The sequence below is a fragment of the Pseudopipra pipra genome, chromosome 3 (genome assembly GCF_036250125.1).
Source record: "Pseudopipra pipra isolate bDixPip1 chromosome 3, bDixPip1.hap1, whole genome shotgun sequence".
NCBI lineage: Eukaryota > Metazoa > Chordata > Aves > Passeriformes > Pipridae > Pseudopipra > Pseudopipra pipra.
Window position 1 is genome coordinate 58,048,148 of NC_087551.1, and position 18,445 is coordinate 58,066,592.

Consider the following 18,445-nt stretch of genomic DNA (forward strand, 5'->3'; position numbering starts at 1 on the left):
CTATTGCTCTGTAAACAGGAGTTGAGTCTGTTTTGCTGCTACTAGCCGTTTCCTTTAAGGGAACTCTTATCTCAGTGAAGATTTAGCTTACTCTTTGAGGAAGTGCTGCTGTTATGGTCCTTCTCTTGATACTCCAGACTCTGATTTTGGAGTTTTCTTAAATTTGTCCTAGGATTTCTTTTTGAAAATATCAAGATAATTGCCAGTAGCAAGCTCTTATCACTGATCTAGTCCCAGATGGTGGGACTGTAGCTTTTTTTTTTTCCCTATAAATCAAGGCAGGAAGGTTTCCTGATGTGGAAGTCTGCAGGCCAGCTTTCAGTGGAGTTCTTGGGCAGAGGTACTTTAAGATGTGATTTGCATTCTTTGTTTCTGGCGAGGGGGTTGGGTGGTGGTGTTTTTCTGTTTGGTTTGGGGTTTTGTTTTTGTTGGGTTTTTGTTTGTTTGTTTGTTTTTGTTTTGTTTGTTTGTTGGTTTTTTGTTTTGAGGGAGTGGTTGTTTTTGTTTTGTTTTGCTTTGCTTTGCTTTTTAAGTAGGGGAAACAGCAATCTGGGTTTGTAAACTTGACTGGTAAGTCCCCAGAAGGTTTCAGAAAGGCGTCTCTGTTAGAGAGAGAGGTTACCCTCCCGCTTACCAATCACTCTTGTGTTTTGCCCTTTTTGTGGCTCCTGGGGGTGTGGTTTGAAACACTGCATCCAGTGAGTCACATAAGTAGACCTCTGCTCTTGGAATGATGTGAGCTAACATAGCTTAGAAAGAAACAAGATAGGGAGCAACTTGATGAGAGGGCTCACTTTTGTATTTGTAATGTTAGTAACATCTGTTTTATCAGTTCTTAAAATGAGCCAAGATATTTTGTATAACAAACGGGGTTGGTACAGTTACTGCATGCTAATAAATGGGATGTTCTGTGAAGTAAGCAGGATCCAACAGCTATAATTCAAATAAGATTTTGAATTTTTCTCCATGGTTACAGAACCTGTTCTAATGTGTGTGGGAGGAGGGGGAGACGTCTACTGTTTTTTTAAAGACTTACCTTCCTCTTTCTCAACCCTTCAAAGAATATCCAGCCTGAGCTCACTTTGGTAGACTGGAGTAGTGTGAAAGTACACCAAGATAGGAGGCTGGGAGTGAAAGAGACTCACGAAAGTCAAGAGAATCATAGAATGGCTTCAGTTGGAAGGGACCTTAAAGATCATATAGTTCCAACCCCCTTGCTGTGGGCAGGGATGCTACTCACTAGACCAGGTTGCTCAGGGGCCATCCAAAGTGGCCTTGAACAATTCTGGGGATGGGATGCCCACAACTTCTCTGGGCAACCTGTTCCAGTGCCTCATCACCTTCACAGTGAGCAATTTCCTTCAAACATCTGATCTAAACTTACTCTCTTTCAATTTGAAGCTAATTCCCCCAGTCCTGTCACTGCATGCCCTCATAAAAAGTTTCTCTCCAGAAGGCATGACCGTGTATTTATAAATACAGAGGCATACTCTTCAACTGAGGAAGGCTTGTTTTTTAATTTTAAAGCAAGTGTCTTCTGAGACTGGCTATTGGACAACCAGTTATTGATGAACAGTCATTCTGAGATGTGTGCTGCAAAGACTGCCTTTTCACATGAAAATTCTTGTGACTTACAGAAAAAATACAGTGTCTAGTAACATTTACAAGCACGGTATCTGTTTCCCTCTCTGGGGAGGGGGAACTTGTTTTTGCAGAACATCCTGACAATAGTGATTATAATGAGAGCTTTCCCATCTGACTCAAATACTTCATGCTGTGTAGGGATTACTGAATATTATTCTGTGGAAAAACAGCCAGCCAAAGAGGCTCTAATTACTTGTGACTGAGCAACAGTGCACCTACTTCCCATTCTCTGCACAGGGTTTTCTCCCTTTCTTTTGTGAAACATACTTGATTGACCTTTTACTTGAATGTTCTGTATACTTAATGTTGTTCTAATTTATACTCCATAAGGATTTAATATATAGTATAACATATATATGTTTGTGAGGTATATGTCACTTTTTTTTTTTTTTTTAACAAAATGTTTTGCCTGCACATGTTGGAGAAGACTTTGCTACTTGCAGGTATTAAAAGATGTTGTGAAATCACTGTGCGCATATGCTTAAACCTTTGCTCTCTATTGCACTCTGAGACCTTTAAATGGGAAAATCCAACGAGATCTGGCTTTCCCGTTATATAACACACTGCTGTGCAATTATAAATGCTAAAGCCACATTCCAAGTACCTTTATTTTTTTGCTGCTGTAAAGTAGTGCAGTGTTGGATTATGTTTTATGCTTTGGTTTTTAAAGGGAGAAAAATAAAATTAGGAAAATCAGGGGTCCATTGGTGTCCTGCATGCCTTCAAGATTAATTGGGACTTTGTACTGAAAGAGAAGCTAATTTGTGTCGAATACAACTCGCTGCTGAGTAAGCGAAGCGTTGAGGCTTATGTTAATTGGCAGTTGTGCCTTTTCTGCTGTTACCCGGTGCTGTACTCTGTGACCTGGTTGGGCTGGGCTAGCATGGGTTGTAGCTGGTCAGAGCTGCTCAGACACTGCTGCTTGCAGAGTAGGGCTGTTTTAATGGGCCTCTTGCATAGCATGTGGTGCACTGAGCCCTGCCCTTCATGTGCCAGTAGAGCCGAAAGCTGTGTGTGCTGAGGTGCTGGTGGCCAAGCCGATGGCAGTGGAGATTGCCTGCCAGAATGGTTTGCTGAGTACCCCCAGGTAAACAAAGTAAGAACACTTATCTGTGGGGGACACGGGGTGCCATTGTTTTCCCCTAAGATCTTTAAACAAATACAGATGTAGACAGATTATTAATGCCATCTGGAGCACGGGAAGAGGTTACGCTATTGATTGCATCACAAGCTTTGGCAGAATGAAACACAAACCTTGCAGACAATGGTTCTAGATCCTCTTCTTGCTCTTTTAAGTGCTTTCCTTCTAAGGGAGTGGGGAAAAAACCCTGCTAGGCTATTGCTACTGTAGTTAATTCTACAAGTACATGGACACTGAATTTTCTAATCAGCTGTCACAACTGGAAAGATGTCCCATGGTATCAGTTGAGCCCACCTATTAAAGGACTTAAGTACTTCTGTTTGTCAGCGCTGAAAAGCTAGATTTCATGTGTGGTCCTTTCCCATAGCTTTTAAAGCTTCTTTCAAAGGTCTTTTAATGAAGCCCTCTCTGAATAGGAGTTGAAACTAAGAATTAAAAAAATGTATGCGCTAAAAGTAAGGCTTACTGACCTTGAGGTATTTAAAATATTGTATGGGATAGTTGCAACTGAATAGTTTACTCTTTCCAGAGCTGCAAATGTTTTACACAACTGTAATTTTCTCCTAAGTAGTTGTAACTCATGGGTAGTGCAGATCTGAGTTTGTCCTAAGAAGAGGTGCTATGTGTGGGGAATGTTAAAGATGTCTGGCAAGAAGATGCATGCTTAGACTTGTGCAATACCACTAAAAGGGCTGGGACAACTTTGTCCTTGTTGTAATTCTTCTGGAGCAAAGGAAATTGATAAAGTAGTGAATCTGACTCAGGCTCAAAACACTTATCTTTTTTCTTGGTAACGAACTGAAAGCACTTATTGCCCTGTCTGGATCTCTCTGACTTTATTGAGCTGAACCATGTTTTGCATGTAAACAATTAGTGTCTAATTCTTGCTTGAAAGATTGATTTCAAATTGGTTTCAAAGAATGAGAAAGCTTCCAAGGTCAGGTATAGCTGTAGTACCTCAAACTGCCTTGAAAAAATTGGTGCAGGTTTCTCATCGGCCTTTGAATCCCAGATCTGTTTATCTTCTGAATTAATGGTGTGTTTGTACATCCTGCTATCACATTCAGTCATGTCTCAAAATATAGCTATAAAAAGTTTTATAATTTTGCAGTGGAGTAGTTACTTTTTAAAATCCTCTTCTTGGCAAGTGGGGATTTAGTAGACCAATTAGGCAGCTTGCAGAAAGAGAGTTTAGAGCAGGCCACTTGTAAAATGGTTTGAATCATCTCTCCCCTCAGTCAGGCCTGAAGCATGCTGGCAGGACTGCAGGCAATGCTGCTCCAGCACAGCCTGGTATTACTTGTATGGAAAAACAAAGGGCTTCAGTCTTGAAGTACCCAGCCTGCTACTCAACAGAGAACAGGGCTCCATAGGATTTGATGGGAAGATAGGTCAACAGTGTCTGGCACAGGGAAGAGAGGCATTATGAAGAAGAGTTATTTCTACTTGAATTCTATTTTTTGTTCCTGAAATCTTGGTTTTTTCACACTTCATATTGCTTTATTGAAATGTTTACTTGAGCTTCCCAGAAGCTTGCACTGTCTGTTTACTTGGAGTAGTGTCTATTTGTGTGCCACCAGCTCATCTGACTTGTGCTTCACCATTTCCCAAAGATCAAAGCAGCGTTTACGAGAACTGGAGAGACTATGCTGGACTGAGTCCAGATTCCTTGGGTTTGTTCTTATGCTGTTGGCAGTAAATGTCCAGATTGTTTTGCATCCATACCATCAATTTGCTGCACTGCTTATGCTGTGCGGACCTGGCACTGGATTCAACTATACTGCATTTATTTTATTGCAAGAGATGCATCATGATGCAGAGAGAGAGGGAGACAGAAATGCTAAAATGATGGATTGTGGATGTCATCCAGTATGTATAAAGTCAGCACTTTGCAACACAAAAGCTAGAAGTGACTGTACTGATAGAGTTAGCCTGTGCCTCAGAGAGAGTATCACAAAAAAAGTAAAGTGGTACACTCAATTCTTTCATGTGTGGTCTCTGAAGTCTGCGTTATTTAACAGTGAACTGGTCCCAGAAATTATTGGCTACCTTGAGAGGCTTTTTTCAGGTTTTTGGGGTGGGTCTTTTTGGGTTTTTTGGTGGGTTATGGGGATTTTTTGTTTGTTTTTGTTTTGTGGGGGGAAGTTGGTTTGGCATTTCTTTGTTTTGTTTTGTTTGTTTCTTTTTTGGGTTTGAGTTTGGTTTTGGTTTGGGGTTTTTTTTTGGCAAGTACTTTAACCTGCTAATGAGGCTGCTGCTTTAAGACTAGGATTTGGCTGCAGTCTAGAAACTGCCTCAAGTAACACTTTGGGGGGTAATGAGGCTTCCTACTCTGCCACTGAATCAGATACTTAACTGCTACACAGTTGTTCAGGCTCTATTCACTGTTCAGTAATTGCTGTGTTTGATAGTGTGGCTCTGGTTTTTAAATCTGTTCACCAAATTCCTTTGTCCTGAGCTGTTTCTTCAAAGAGTTGCCAAACATGCAGCTTAACTAAATGCGGAAGAGACTGTTCCTTCCACCGGGTTTTGTTTGCTAGGAGAAAGGGGGAAATATCTGGGAGAAAAGGTGCACCAGCATGCAAAGGTGCAATTCCTGGCTGTTCTCACAGAAAAAATGTGTAGGTGTGTAGTCACTTGTAAATGCAGATGTGCTTTCAACAAAAGTGAATGGGTATTGTTTCTAAAGGGTACCTGCATAGCACGGATACTGTACAGCAGTTACATGTGTAGCACTTTGGCACTACACTAAAAGATTATTTTGGAAAAGGTGTGCACTTCCTGAGGAAAATGGCCTACCCTAGAACTGTTAGCTGAAATTTCCATGTCTTTCCAGTAATAAAATCCTAGGGAAACCAACTTCATCTGCTGTAACCTGCATTTGTTGGAGCTCCAAAATGATAGCAATAAACATAAATGATTTCCTTTTTTGACACTACTTAACTGCAAATTATGGCACTACAAGCTTCTGGATTCTACCCCTGTTTTCTTCTTAAGGAAGCCTACGTATACTGCTGCTTAATGCTAACTACTTGTGACTGAAACTTGCCTATTTTTGCTCAACAGTTGAAGCCATGACTCTCCTGACAGCCTCCTACTGAAGAGTATATCACACATCATTGCTTAGGTACATAAGTGTGTGGAATAACTCTTAAGTTCTCTCCTCTTCTAGGACACTGGGTACAAGGGAAGCAAATCTCACACTCAAGTAAATTACCTCATAACCATATTATTAATCAAATTAGCTGATTTAAAAAAAATAAAATAAAAAAGAATTCTGTGGATATAGGCCTAACTGAAGTCTAAATGTGTACAGTGATATAAACTACACTTAGAAATACTTGAAACCAAATCAGTATCCTAAGGCTCATAACAGCATAGTTGAAGAAAGTTTCTTTGCTTAAACTGTGTAATCAAATGTGTAATTAATTATGGGTTAAAAATAAAAATTAATCTGCACATTTTGGATCACGTTGTTGGGCAGAAAGAAGGCTTTCTTCAGCATCTAATGAAATGTCTTGGTGGACTACCTGGGTCATGTACAGGCATTGTTCCTTACAAATGGCTCATGAGGACTTGAAGAGAGATGTGTATTTCTTTCCTCTTCCTGGGACGGGAACCGCAGAGCACTTCTGGTATCTGTCAACTGCCAAGCAGTTACCTGCCCTGTCCTCTCTTTCTGCCTATACTTTGCCTTACACAGGTTGTTTCAGGACAGCCATGGAAGTGACTGAACTTTCAAAAGGGGCAGAGGGGATCTTTATATTGGTCTTGGTCTTAAGCTATTGCAGTAAGCTGTTTTCAGCAAATGCTCTTTGGAGTTGGGGGAGTGTTTTCAACATGAGATCTGCTCTCAGTACCAATGCTTTTGTTTAATTGTTCTCTTTGATGTTTAAATGCTAGTGCTAGAGTGTGAGGGCATCTCCTTGTGTGTGCAATTGGAAGGACAGAGCTCACACAGTGGGCCAGGAGCAAAGCCAACAGAACAGTGAAGGAACCCTGACTTCTGCTTGTTCTCATGGCACAGTGAATATTGGCTTCTACAGAAAAAAAATTAGGTTGTATTATTACTGCTGGAGAGGAAGGAAGTGACTGCTTCTTCAGATTTTCAGAAGCTTTTTCTGTTAATGTACTGAAATAATTTCATGAGGACATTGAATCTGCAGTGGAAGCATATGTCTTGCTAGGAGACTCTTCAGCCCCATAAATGTGATTGCTTCCTGTTTACCAGAAAGAAAACAATTAAAAATATTTGATATTGATTTGATATTGATAGGTAAAGAATAGGAAAAAAATTGAATAAATCTGTACCTGTATGATAAACAACTGATGGGCTAATTTATTATGGAGACATTTATAGGCATAAGGGAAGAGCAATAGGTGGTTCACAGGCAATGTAACACGGCCCACCTGGAGAGTCAAGTCAGTTAGGGTGCAGAGTATGGGTAGAGATGCATTTTGTCTTCCTACTGCTCATCTGCCTAAAGGTGAAGCCTTGCCTGCCAGTGTAGGGCAATCCTCTGCTAATCTGGGGAAATCCATTTTGTCTTGGTCAGTTGATATAGGCAATGATCTCTTCACTCAGACAGAGCTTTCCTCCTCAGAGGTAACTTGGAGGATAGGATTAGAAAGACAGAACACTGTCCTCTTCACTGCAGAGATTAGCTCTTGTCACACTCAGTATTTGACTGAGAAACATATGCTTGTCACTGTCCCAGCTCACCGAAAATTTGTTGAAATGAAGTGGCTGAAGTTTATGAAGATGACCCTGATCACACCTGCTTGCGCTTGTGTAATGGCAGTTCTTTATTCATCCACGTGGGTCTCTTGCCCCCATTGGCATGACTTCTTACTCATTGGAATGCATTGGAATTTTTGAGCCTGGCAGAAGTGATCTTGGATCCTCTTCCCTGCAGGGCCAGTTCCCATGGGATTCTTCAAAGAAGATTGCTGAAGAGGCTAAAGTTAGCCTCCTGCAGTCCATGGTTGTAATCTTACTTCCTGCCCTGCTTCCTCCTTGCCCGGTACTGAACTCCACAATCTCATGGTCATTGTAGCCAAGGTTGTCTCTGACCTTCACATCTATAACAAGGCCTTCCCCATTTGTTAGTATAAGGCCAAGCAGCACACCATTCCTTGTGGGATCCTCCACTACCTGTGGGAGGAAGTTGTCATCAATGCTTTCCAGGAAGCTCCTAGACTGTTACTCTGTGCTTTGCTGTGTACCTTCTCTAACAGATGACAGGGTAAAGTCCCCTACAAGAACCAGTGCCTGTGACACAACTTTTAGCTGCCTGTAGAAGGCCTCATCTGCTTCCTCCTCCTGGTCAGGTGGCCTGTAGTAAACACCTGCAAGAATGTCACCCTTACTAGTCTGCCCTTTTATACTAACCCATAAGCTCTCCACTCGCTCATCATCCACCCTAAGACAGAATTCAATACATACCTGGTGTTGCCTCACATAAAGGGCAACTCCACCACTGTGTCTTCCTGGTCTATCTCTCCTGAGCAGTGTGTAGCCCTTCATGACAACATTCCAGTCACGTGAGTTATCCCATCGCATCTTGATAATTGTGGTGAGGTCAAAGCCCTGTGACTGCACACAGATGTCTAGTTCGTCCTGTTTGTTCCCCATACTGGGGTACAGGACCTTCATAAAACTATTTGATTGTGTCAGTATCTCAGTAGGGATGCAAAGGGATGCCCCACAGTCCTGTCTCGTGGTTATGTCTTTGGCTGCTTGCGCTTGCTCGAGGTATTCCCTCTTAAGCCTCCTTTTGCTGCTAGGGTGGTTGCTATAGTCCTCCTTTTCCTACACCTTATCTCTGTTGAGCCTGGCTATGTCTGTGTCCCCCTTCAAATCTAGTTTAAAGCGCTGTCAATGAGCCCCGCTAACTCCTGAGCTAAGATCCTTTTTCTCCTTTGAGACAGACAGGGAGACCCCATTTGTTGTCAGCAGGCTCTGTGTTGAACAAACTGACCTAAACACTTAGCACACTGATCTTTACTTGTTTAGCTCTTCCAGCTTACAGGATTTTACACGATCTAGAAAAAAGACCAACTGTTAGATTTTCCTATTATTTTCAGAAAAAGAAGAGTAGGAATAAATCATATTTAAAGACAATTCAGAAACATCTACCAGAGCCTAGGATGGTACCCTTGTACAATCAACTCTATATATTTCTTTTCTTAAAAAAACAAAAAAGAGCACCTTTTTCTTTGGGTAACCTTTTCATAGAAAGCCTCTACCAAGTATTTTAATGCACTCTTCCTGTGATGATTCGTGTATATGCACATGCATTCCTGCTCTGCATGGAAGCAGCTTTCTCTCCCTTTTAAACTGAGCTAAAATAACATTTATTAAAAATTAGCTTCAAGGATGGAAATTCATCTTCCTCCCTGTTTTCAGCCCTGGCCTGTTATGAACCTTACTGCCTAACCTTTCCTTGGATTAATGCTGCTCAATCTTTATGGCCTGAATGTATCTAGGGCATTCTGCAGCAACTCTAGCACACTCTGTGGCTATTTTTGGCAATGTAGCTTTTGTCTGGCAGTGCTAGAGAAGGATGGCATATGCTCACTGCTGTGCATGTGACTGATTTAAAAGTGAATAATGTGGTTGGGTTTACAAAAAAGTATACGCATGTATCAGAATTTTTAAAAAAAGCTCTGTATAATGTTTCAGCTCATACAAATTTAATATGCTTGACTGCATGAGTTTTTATTTTCCATTTTTATGTAATTGTATGCTCAGTGAACCATGCATTAGAAAGCAAATTAGCAAGTTAATTTGCCCTGCATGTCAGTGATAGAATAGCTTTTACCTCCTCAGGCCATGTGATCTGAACTTCTGTGTGAATGTATCAGAATAAACAAACACTGCTTTTAGAAGCACTGGGGGGGAGGAGTGTTGTCAATTTAACCTGTTCTCTCCGTAGGTTTTTAATTCTGTTTTACTGTCAATATCCATGGGGTGTTTATGGACATGTTCTGAATGAGCTTGGTTTTGATTTTTGTTTGTGTGCTTTTACTTCTTGTGCTGTTCCTCAAGGGGACCACTTGCAAGTTACCTGCTCGTCATCTGAACAAGGATAATAAAATTAATTATAATTAATCTTTAGTATTCATAATCAAAGATAACTAATACTTACACTCTGTTTGGAGTTTTCAACTCAAACTACGTAGTGTTTAGCAATTTACCTCCCTAATATTCCATAAAACCTTGCTGCTTCAGGCTCACAGTTTTTCACAGGAACAGCTCTAGAGCCTTAGTTACTGTTTCTTATGGTAGGGTAGCCAGTTCTCCAGCAAAAATTTGTTGTTCCAGTTGTGGGACCGAAGGAGAATGTTTGCATCAGAACCAACAATTTGAATAAAGGAGTGCTAAAAAGAGTGGACAATAGGAATGTTTTCATCTAAATATGTAGATCCAAGTTGTGAGAGGCTAAATGGTGTTAGTGCTCCTGAGCATGTCATTGCTGTGGGTATATGGGAAGGCTCTGACAAGACCACATGCTTAATCCCACTCTCCCAGGCTCCCTGGTTATATCATAGCCACATGGCTGCTTTTATCACATTGCAGCCCTGGTTTGACGCTGGTGACAGGAGAGAGCTTTGACTTCTGTGGGCATTTTTAAGCTTGTGTGGATTGGCCAGCATGCAGGATGGGTGGGAGAAGCCCTTCTGACACACGAGTACAGTAGTTGTTACAGCTTAGCAAGTGATTAGTGTAGAAACCAGTGTGTTTATAAGGTGCTGATATTGAAATGGTAGGTATAATGATGGCATGATTTTGTTGGTGTGACAAATCCAATTTTAATTATTTTGTAAAATAATGTATAATGAGGGAATATTATATAGATGTGTTTTATATCTTGCAGTGTAAAGTAAAACATGACATAGAAAAGGTAGCACTGTAGCACAGGTATTTCTTAAAATCTGGTTTGATGCTCTGTTAGTATTTTTTTTTGGAGGATGAGGGAAGTCATATAGCAGTTGCTGTTAAATTGCTAGTAACTGATTTGCCATAATATTGAGCAAGATGTCGGTGTCAATGACTCTCTCTGTCATTGTTGAAAAGGCTGATTTGTTATCTAGCCAACAGAAACACATCAAGAATTACCTGATGCCCAAGAAATGTTAAAATGTCAAACATTATACTCAATACTGAAATCTTGAGTAAACAATCTACTTATGTACACATGCAAAAATTCTTCATTAAAATCAAGGCCCCATCTCAATTTAGTTTTTGATCTTGAAATGTATGTTGGATTTTTTAATATTACTGTACCTGATCTTTTCACTAAGCTGTTTGAAAAAGGGGGTGCAGGTGTACTTTAGACTATTGAAGGACTGTTCAAGGCAAACATGGAGGCTCCACTGTTTGACTTTTCCATTTTATTTGGAGGCAGGTTGGAGATGACTGACCAAGGCTTCCTTTCCAGGCAGTGTGTTTTGAAGTAGGAAATGGGGCAGTGTGGTAGACAGCTGCCAGCACCAATAACCGGTGGTTTGAGCTGCTTAACAGAGGCTAAGCCCAAATCTATTGACGCAGAGCATGGGGAAGGGCTCGGCAGACTTCTCCCCCCTCCCTGTCCTTGCATATAATCTCATGATGCTGTGGATGTGAAAAACTCCATTTTGATTAGGTGTTGGGCCAGAAATGGTGAGAGTGGGTCAGTTTTGACCTCAAAAGGATATCTTGATGGCATGCATTCTCTACAGTTCCTGAAACTGCACCTTTCCTTCCGTGACGCCACCTCCTTTCTACTTCAGGTTTACAAAATTGCTGGCCTGAATTTTTTAAATGTAGGCTGAAAGACTGAAGCCATGCATAAGGGGTGATATGGATCATGCTATGGATTCACAGTAGACTTCTGCAGTGCAAATGAGTGTTCAGTACTGAATATAATGGATGAAATAGGTAAGCACCTCGCTCCTCATATTTCCAGAAATAGTCCTTTTAAATGGCTTTCCAATTAAAATTTATAAATGGCAAACTCTATCTCTAGTGGGATGCATGTAGTGTTTTTCCTTTGTACTTTCACTTTCTAATTAATTGTAAGTAGTCTAACATGATGCAAGGGGTTGCAGAATAGTAATCTGCAAGTACGTTATATTCTGATTTTTTTTTAAAGATACATTATGAAAGTGAAGGTTTTATCTTTCTTCAGTATGTGCTGTTAATAACTAACTAATTCACTACTAATTGTTTTCTGAAACACCAGATTGTTTATTTAAGTTCACTTCTTGGTTCTGAGTAGCCATGCTCTTGATATATAGTGCAGTTATCTACTTGTTCACAGCATCATTCAGTCTAATTAGTTTTAACTTTGAATTTTCAAAACTGATGGAAAGTGAGGATGGTAATATGCAGAACAGGAGGGGACCCGTTTGTCTGTAAAGAAAGCTAAGGACTGCAGTTGCTAAAACAGCTGCAATTCAACATCCCAATTCCAAATGTAGCAGCAATTTTGGTATCAGAATGTTTCATTTATCCACTGTAGGCCAGACAACTGGTGAAAGACGTTCTGTGGTGTGGAAGCGCTGCCTGAGTTATTCCCTAAATGTGGAATTAATGGTGCTTTTTGTAACTCTTAATCTCTGTAGTTATTCAAGTTTGTACATGCAGAGCATGAAAACAAGAATATTATTTTGTGTTTTCCCTTCTACCTCCATTTGGGTTATTTTCTGGTGAATTAATAAAGCAAAAATTATTTAAAAAACCTCAAACAATAAACCACTTTTGATGAAGATGCTTTTTTTGCTGTTTCAATTTGTCATTTCGCATGTCTGTTTTACTCTTTAGTAGTTGCCTGCTGTGTTTACTCTATAAACTTTGGGTATCCTTTTGTTTACTATGAACTGACTCTGAAGTAATAACATAATTGCTTTCTATTTCCTTTGCTCTAAGTGCTACTTAACATACTTGGAAGTAGCGTGATATTGAATAGTAGCTTCACGCTGTCATGCTTTCTATATACAACACCTTTATCTGACCTTATTTCCCCTTATGGGGTTGGCAGCTCACAGTCCCTGTACAGAAATGGTCATTTTCTTCATCTTCTGTACCCCAGGTGCAGTTGCAGCAGGTGTTTTGCTTGGTTGGTTGGTTTGATCGGGTTGGGTTGGGTTTTTTTTCAACAATTGGTGTCTGGCACGTCACACTCTAGAGCTAATGTGGAGGTGTGGAAGTCAACATACATCCTGCAAACTGGGGAGTCAGCACCTCAGATGTTGCCTGATGTTGTGGTACCTGCCCTGGCACACAGTAGTGATCAGTAAGCCCTTGCCCATCCTATGATGCCATTCCAGAGGGTTCAGCCCCAGCAGAGGTTGCATTTGTGCTCATTGCACAATTAGAGGTCTTAGTAAAGGTTACCTGATTGGATGTCAGCGACTTTTATTTGCTTAAATCATTGGGATTGTTCTGAAAGTTAATTGAGTAGAAGGTTCTTTTATCTCCAAATCATGTTGTGAAATTATCACAATGAATTATCTGAGGTTTTTTGACTGTGGTAGCTAAGCGGGACAAGTGAAACCTAGATTGCTAGTGTTATCTGGTGGCTTACTACTGTGCATGCATACTTAGCTATTTTTCTTGATGGTTATAAGAATTTCTCCCTTTTTTTTTTAATTCTTGTGTTTAGATTGCAGGCTTTTTCTGTTGGGATTGGAGAATTTAGGGAAATATAAAAAGGGGGTGCTGAGCTGTGGAGTAATCATGAGGGGAACAAGCAATGAAAGTAATCTGAGACTATCCACCTCATTTTAATTTCAAACATATTTAGGATCTTGAGATGTGAAAGGCTGTTACTTCAATCTGTTGTGTGATTGCCAAAATCTTTTGAAATTCAATTTGTCTGAAATACTAATATTGGTTGCAAGAGCAATGGAATTCTGCAGGTATCAGAAAATGTTGCGACGTAGAAATGGGAGTATAATGTAATAAGAAAACCATTATTGGAGGATGTGAACAGACAGCATTTCCTTATCAGGCCTTGATTGAATTAATTTGTAGAAAATGAGGCAAACCTTTATGCTGTTATAACTTATGTTGATATAATTTCTTTAATTGGCTATTTTAAAAAATAAATGTAATAATAGAATTACCAAATTAAATAAGAAATTCCTATATTTTGAGGCTCTTTTAGCAGAAAAGAATATACAACTGGTAAAGAATTATTCAGTACTTATAATGACAAAATACTACAAAGTGAGGTTTTTGGACTTCTCTTGCCATTATCCAGTGCAGTCATGTACTTGTAAGCAGTGCTACAAAGTCAGAGTTGCTACACTTCTTAAAACTATACAGTGACCAACATCTTTATGGGAAACAAAAGCAGAGGCCAAGGCAGAGTAAAATGCTTGCAGATTCCTTGGACAAAACAGAAAAAAAAATCCATGGATCAGAATACATATGGAGTGCTTTCTTGTTCTGCCTATGGAGATACAAGCACTTTTTTGTCATGTATGCAGAGCAAGTCACAGCTCAGACAGAGAGCAGATCAGTTCCAGGTATCTGAAGCAAAACAAACAAAATTACTGTGAAGTTTTATTTTCTAGGCAGTAGAAGATTTGAAATACTTATGTTGCCCAGCAACAAAACATCTTGGAAAAAGGCGTTTCTGTATGCATGAAATGAGTATGCTGCTTGTTCTTTGAAAGCGTGCAGTAAATGCACGAAGCAAAATAAGACTTTCAGATTTGGTAAAAAATGTTCTTTGGAAATGTTCTCTTTCTGGTTTTGAAAACTTTAGCACTAAATGATCAAAATAAAAACAAAAAGCAGTGTTTTAAGTTGTACTATATTTTAAACTGTAATTATGCTATTAAATGAAAGCCTGAGGATAGCTGAGACTTAGCTCGTGACTACACATGCTTCCTTTAGTCATGTACTATAAAAGTGGAGATGCTAATAAATGATTTTTTACAATACTGTTTTTTGGTTTTTTTTAGGATGTCAGAGGACATCAATAGGCACAGCAAATTTGCGGGGTTGTGTAGCTTTGACTTTCAAACTTAAGTGATATCTTTAACACAAGGTAGCTGAGAAAGCATTTGAAATTGTTCTATTTTTAATGTGTCTAGCACTTTAAAAAAATCCACATAATCTTCTTGAAACAGATGGCTGCAGTGAGTTAAAATCCCACACTAGGATTTGGGCTTTTACCTGTTACAGAAACCAATGTCATGAGACAGAGATGCATCACTGAATTTGGAGGTGAAAAACCTATTTCAAAGCTGTTTAAAAAAAAAAAAAGGCTTCAAGGAACTGTGGAGTTCCTTTTTATGTTGAGTTGGCTGTTAGATTTATTTCTCTTAGTTTGTGTTGTATCTTTTGCAGGCTATGTTGGAATGTGGAAGTTGGTGTTGTCTAACTCTTTACAGCCTTTTCTTCTGGGAGAGAAGAAAGATAGGAAGCTAAAATCTTTAACTTCAAATCCTGCAAATACTTGAGAAGCCTAACTGAAGGCAGGATTCAAACTGAAATTTTTGTGTTAACTGTTTATCAGGACAACCCAGGAACACTTTGGGGGAGAGCGCTGAGGTGAAGAGGAAGATGTTAGTGTTAGTCTTATTTGGAACTAAAGCATGCTTGTGTTTTCTTTTTTTTAACAGGTATAGAACTACAGTAGTGTCTCTAGAGATGGTGACAAAATGTTGGTGTTCTTGTCCAGATAACTGGAAATAACTTAATATAGCTGGTGGTTAATGGAAGGAACACATACTATTTCAGTGTGCTTGTTTCCTGCACTTTTTTGATTGTAAGAGGAAGCAAATGAGTGGAAGGTAAAGTGTTGACACACATTTACATTTTTACAGTTAAGTCACTTAGTAGTTCAAATTTTTGTCCGTGGTGCCTTCCAGCAGTTAAGCAGAGATTAATTTGAGCCAACAGACATTGAAGCAACAGTCTTTCCTCAAACTAACATCTAAATTGCAGTAAAATGTATTTAAACTTAGCCAACACAAAAACCTATTCTGACTCTTCTGCTATCTATCAAATACATACATTTCAAGGGAATATATTGTGTTCAGCAGTGACAGGAAGCGTGCAGCCCAAGTGCAGCCTCAGTTGGGCAGCACTCACTACTCTGAGGATGCACCTGTGCCACTGTTGTTCTCTGCCATCAGTTCTCCACATGTGCTCAAGCACTTGCACCTGCCTTCTCACTCAATTTTGTTTCCAACTGCAGCACTTAATGGGCTGACATTATGTGAGTATTAACAGATAGAGAAATATTAAGTAGCTTGATAGCAGGTAAAAAAAGGACCTGAACTGTGGGATGGTGAAGACTGTTTTTTGGATATATAATTTTAATGTGATGTCTTAAGATGCATTCAAAACTTTCTTATGCTCCCCTAATTATCAGCATAGGTCATTCCTAGCAAGCTGAAGGGCAAAATGTATACTAGAATGTAGATGATTTTCAAGAGATGTCAGAAAGATTCTTCACTGAAAGCTGAAGAAGTCTTCAAATTGGTAGCTCACGTTATCTGGTTTTTCTAAGGCTCTTATTGCAAAGCCTGTTTGGCGTTCTTAGTTCGTTGCTCTAATACCTGCAAATATTGCTTGGAAAAGAGCAACTTTGGCATCTTAGCAAGACCATACATGTATGAAAATGTCTTAGTATTTTGGGAGTGTTTCTGCTTCCTGATAAAATTTAGGATAACTCTGGGCAATTCTTAAGAAGGCATGTAGGAGGTGAGAGCTGATCTTGTTGATGCAGTCACTCGAGAAGCTGAGTTTCTCTGGACTTCAGTGGCAGGTTGCTGTTAGGCACATTGGCACATGCTAGATTTAATCTTTAAAAAGGGGGTGATGTGACACAGTCCGATTTTTTTGCTCCACTCTACTCACTTTACTGAGAGAGCTTTTCAGCTTGGTGACATGCCCTTACTCTCAGTTTCTTAATGCTGCTTCAGCTGGACTACTGCATCAAACTGCAGAGCAAGCAAAGAGTGTATGAGGAGGGATATTTGGAAAGGGAGTAGGTGGTTTGAATGTGTTACATCCATTAAGAATGTCCTGAACAAGAAGTATTGCTGCTGGGCCTGCCAGATGAGTAGTTCAGAAACTAGGTTATTGTGAAATAAGTTGCTGCTGTTGCAGTCACAGATTATTTGTGAGCTTTTAGCTGAGGAAAATACACTGTATTTGTGTTGAAGCATGCCATTGTTTGTGCTATGATAAAATACAACATTGCTGCTGCTTTAATCTATATTTATACAAGGGCAGAGGGGTACTGGTAGTCTTAGGAGGACAGTTTTGGAGGAGGCACTCTAGAAAATTTGTTTAATTAAATCATAACCAAGTCTTTCCCTCAGCTATAGAAAATACAAAGATAGCTCTTAAGCCTGCAAACTTTAATAGTCTGAATGCACTCATGGAAGCAAAAATGATATTCCATAGGACTACAGCAGACCTAAATAGGACCTGTAAAGGAGACTGTGACACTCCAACTAGTCAATGAATGAGTCTTTAGGCCCTTTCAGTACTTTCTGCAGCTTTCACACACTGCTCAAGTGAGACCTGGTCCCCCAAGCCTTGCAGTCAGTGTTAGCAAGTTCTTTTTACTTAATGAAGCTGTGCCCCCAGACTCCCAGGGGCTTGCAAACTTTTGCATGATATAGAGCCTTCTGATGTAGAGATAGTTTGTCAGCCTGGAGTGGGTGATGTACCCATGATTTATGAAACTTGTTCATCTGTCCTGGGAAAAAAAATTTTACCTATTCTGTCTAGTCCTGGCGAAATATGTATTTTTGCAATAACGGAAACATCTGTAAAATAAAAGCAAGACAGGGAAATAGAGACTAGAGTTTTCAGAACCTTTCCTTCCTCAGTACTTCAGCCTCAAAGCTGACTGATGTACTGGCCACAGAGCCCCTTGGGATTTGTTGTACTGTAGACTGTGTATTAGCAACATCTGCCCCTTTTTTTATTAGACTGCTGCTTCTGTCCCCTGAGAATGCTGAAGGATGTGCAGAGGATGAGGACAGGAAACAGCACAAAGAAATCTGACCCTCTCTTTTCTCCTTCTGAAGCCTGAGCTCTGCTTGTTTTTCCTTTAGAAAGGTCTTCCTTGTGGTGACTAAGCCCAGGGCTCCACTAGCTAATAGAGAGGAATTATGTTATTTTCTTTCCATTCTCCAACTTTCTTAATTAACATTTACATTGCTTAAGTTCTACCTGCTTGCATGCCTTCTCCTGCTACAGTCTCTGAAATAAGTGACTTAAGAATTTGATAATTATATGCCTTGAAAAATTAGTATGTGTAATCATCTTGCCAGATTCAAAACACTTATGTTCTCTCTAGTTGCTTTTACTCTGTGGAAAGACTGATATTATTGAAGGCAAAATTAGGAATGGACTCAGTGTTAGCGTTTGGGATTTTGAGGACTATTAGAGATTATGGGATCTGAAATCTCTCACAGTAAATTTTCTCTACCTCATGGGAAAAAAAAGAAAGATTACTTTTGAATAGGAGAATGAAATATTTCTTGTTTGTTGAAATTCTTAAAGTTTCTGATTTAGCTTGATGTTGCCTTACTCTGTTCTCACTGGGTTTCATCTTCAGCTAGGCCACAATCACTATAACATGAAGTGCTTCTTGAAAACATACTCTATGTTTGCCTGCATTTCAATACTCAAATACA

At 39.7% G+C, this 18,445-nt stretch overlaps 1 protein-coding gene across 16 annotated transcripts in view; it reads left to right on the forward strand.

The window, feature by feature from the left end:
• MAP7 (microtubule associated protein 7) overlaps positions 1-18,445 on the forward strand; it is a 117,673-nt gene that overhangs the window by 24,581 nt on the left and 74,647 nt on the right. Inside the window, exon 1 of one of the 16 annotated variants that reach the window (XM_064649406.1) lies at positions 11,681-11,708. The exons of the other annotated variants lie outside the window; for them this stretch is intronic. Within the exon in view, the coding sequence (XP_064505476.1) occupies positions 11,696-11,708 (13 nt within the window). The 5' untranslated portion in view covers positions 11,681-11,695. Of the gene's footprint in view, positions 1-11,680; positions 11,709-18,445 lie in introns of those variants that run through there. 16 annotated transcript variants of the gene reach the window in all.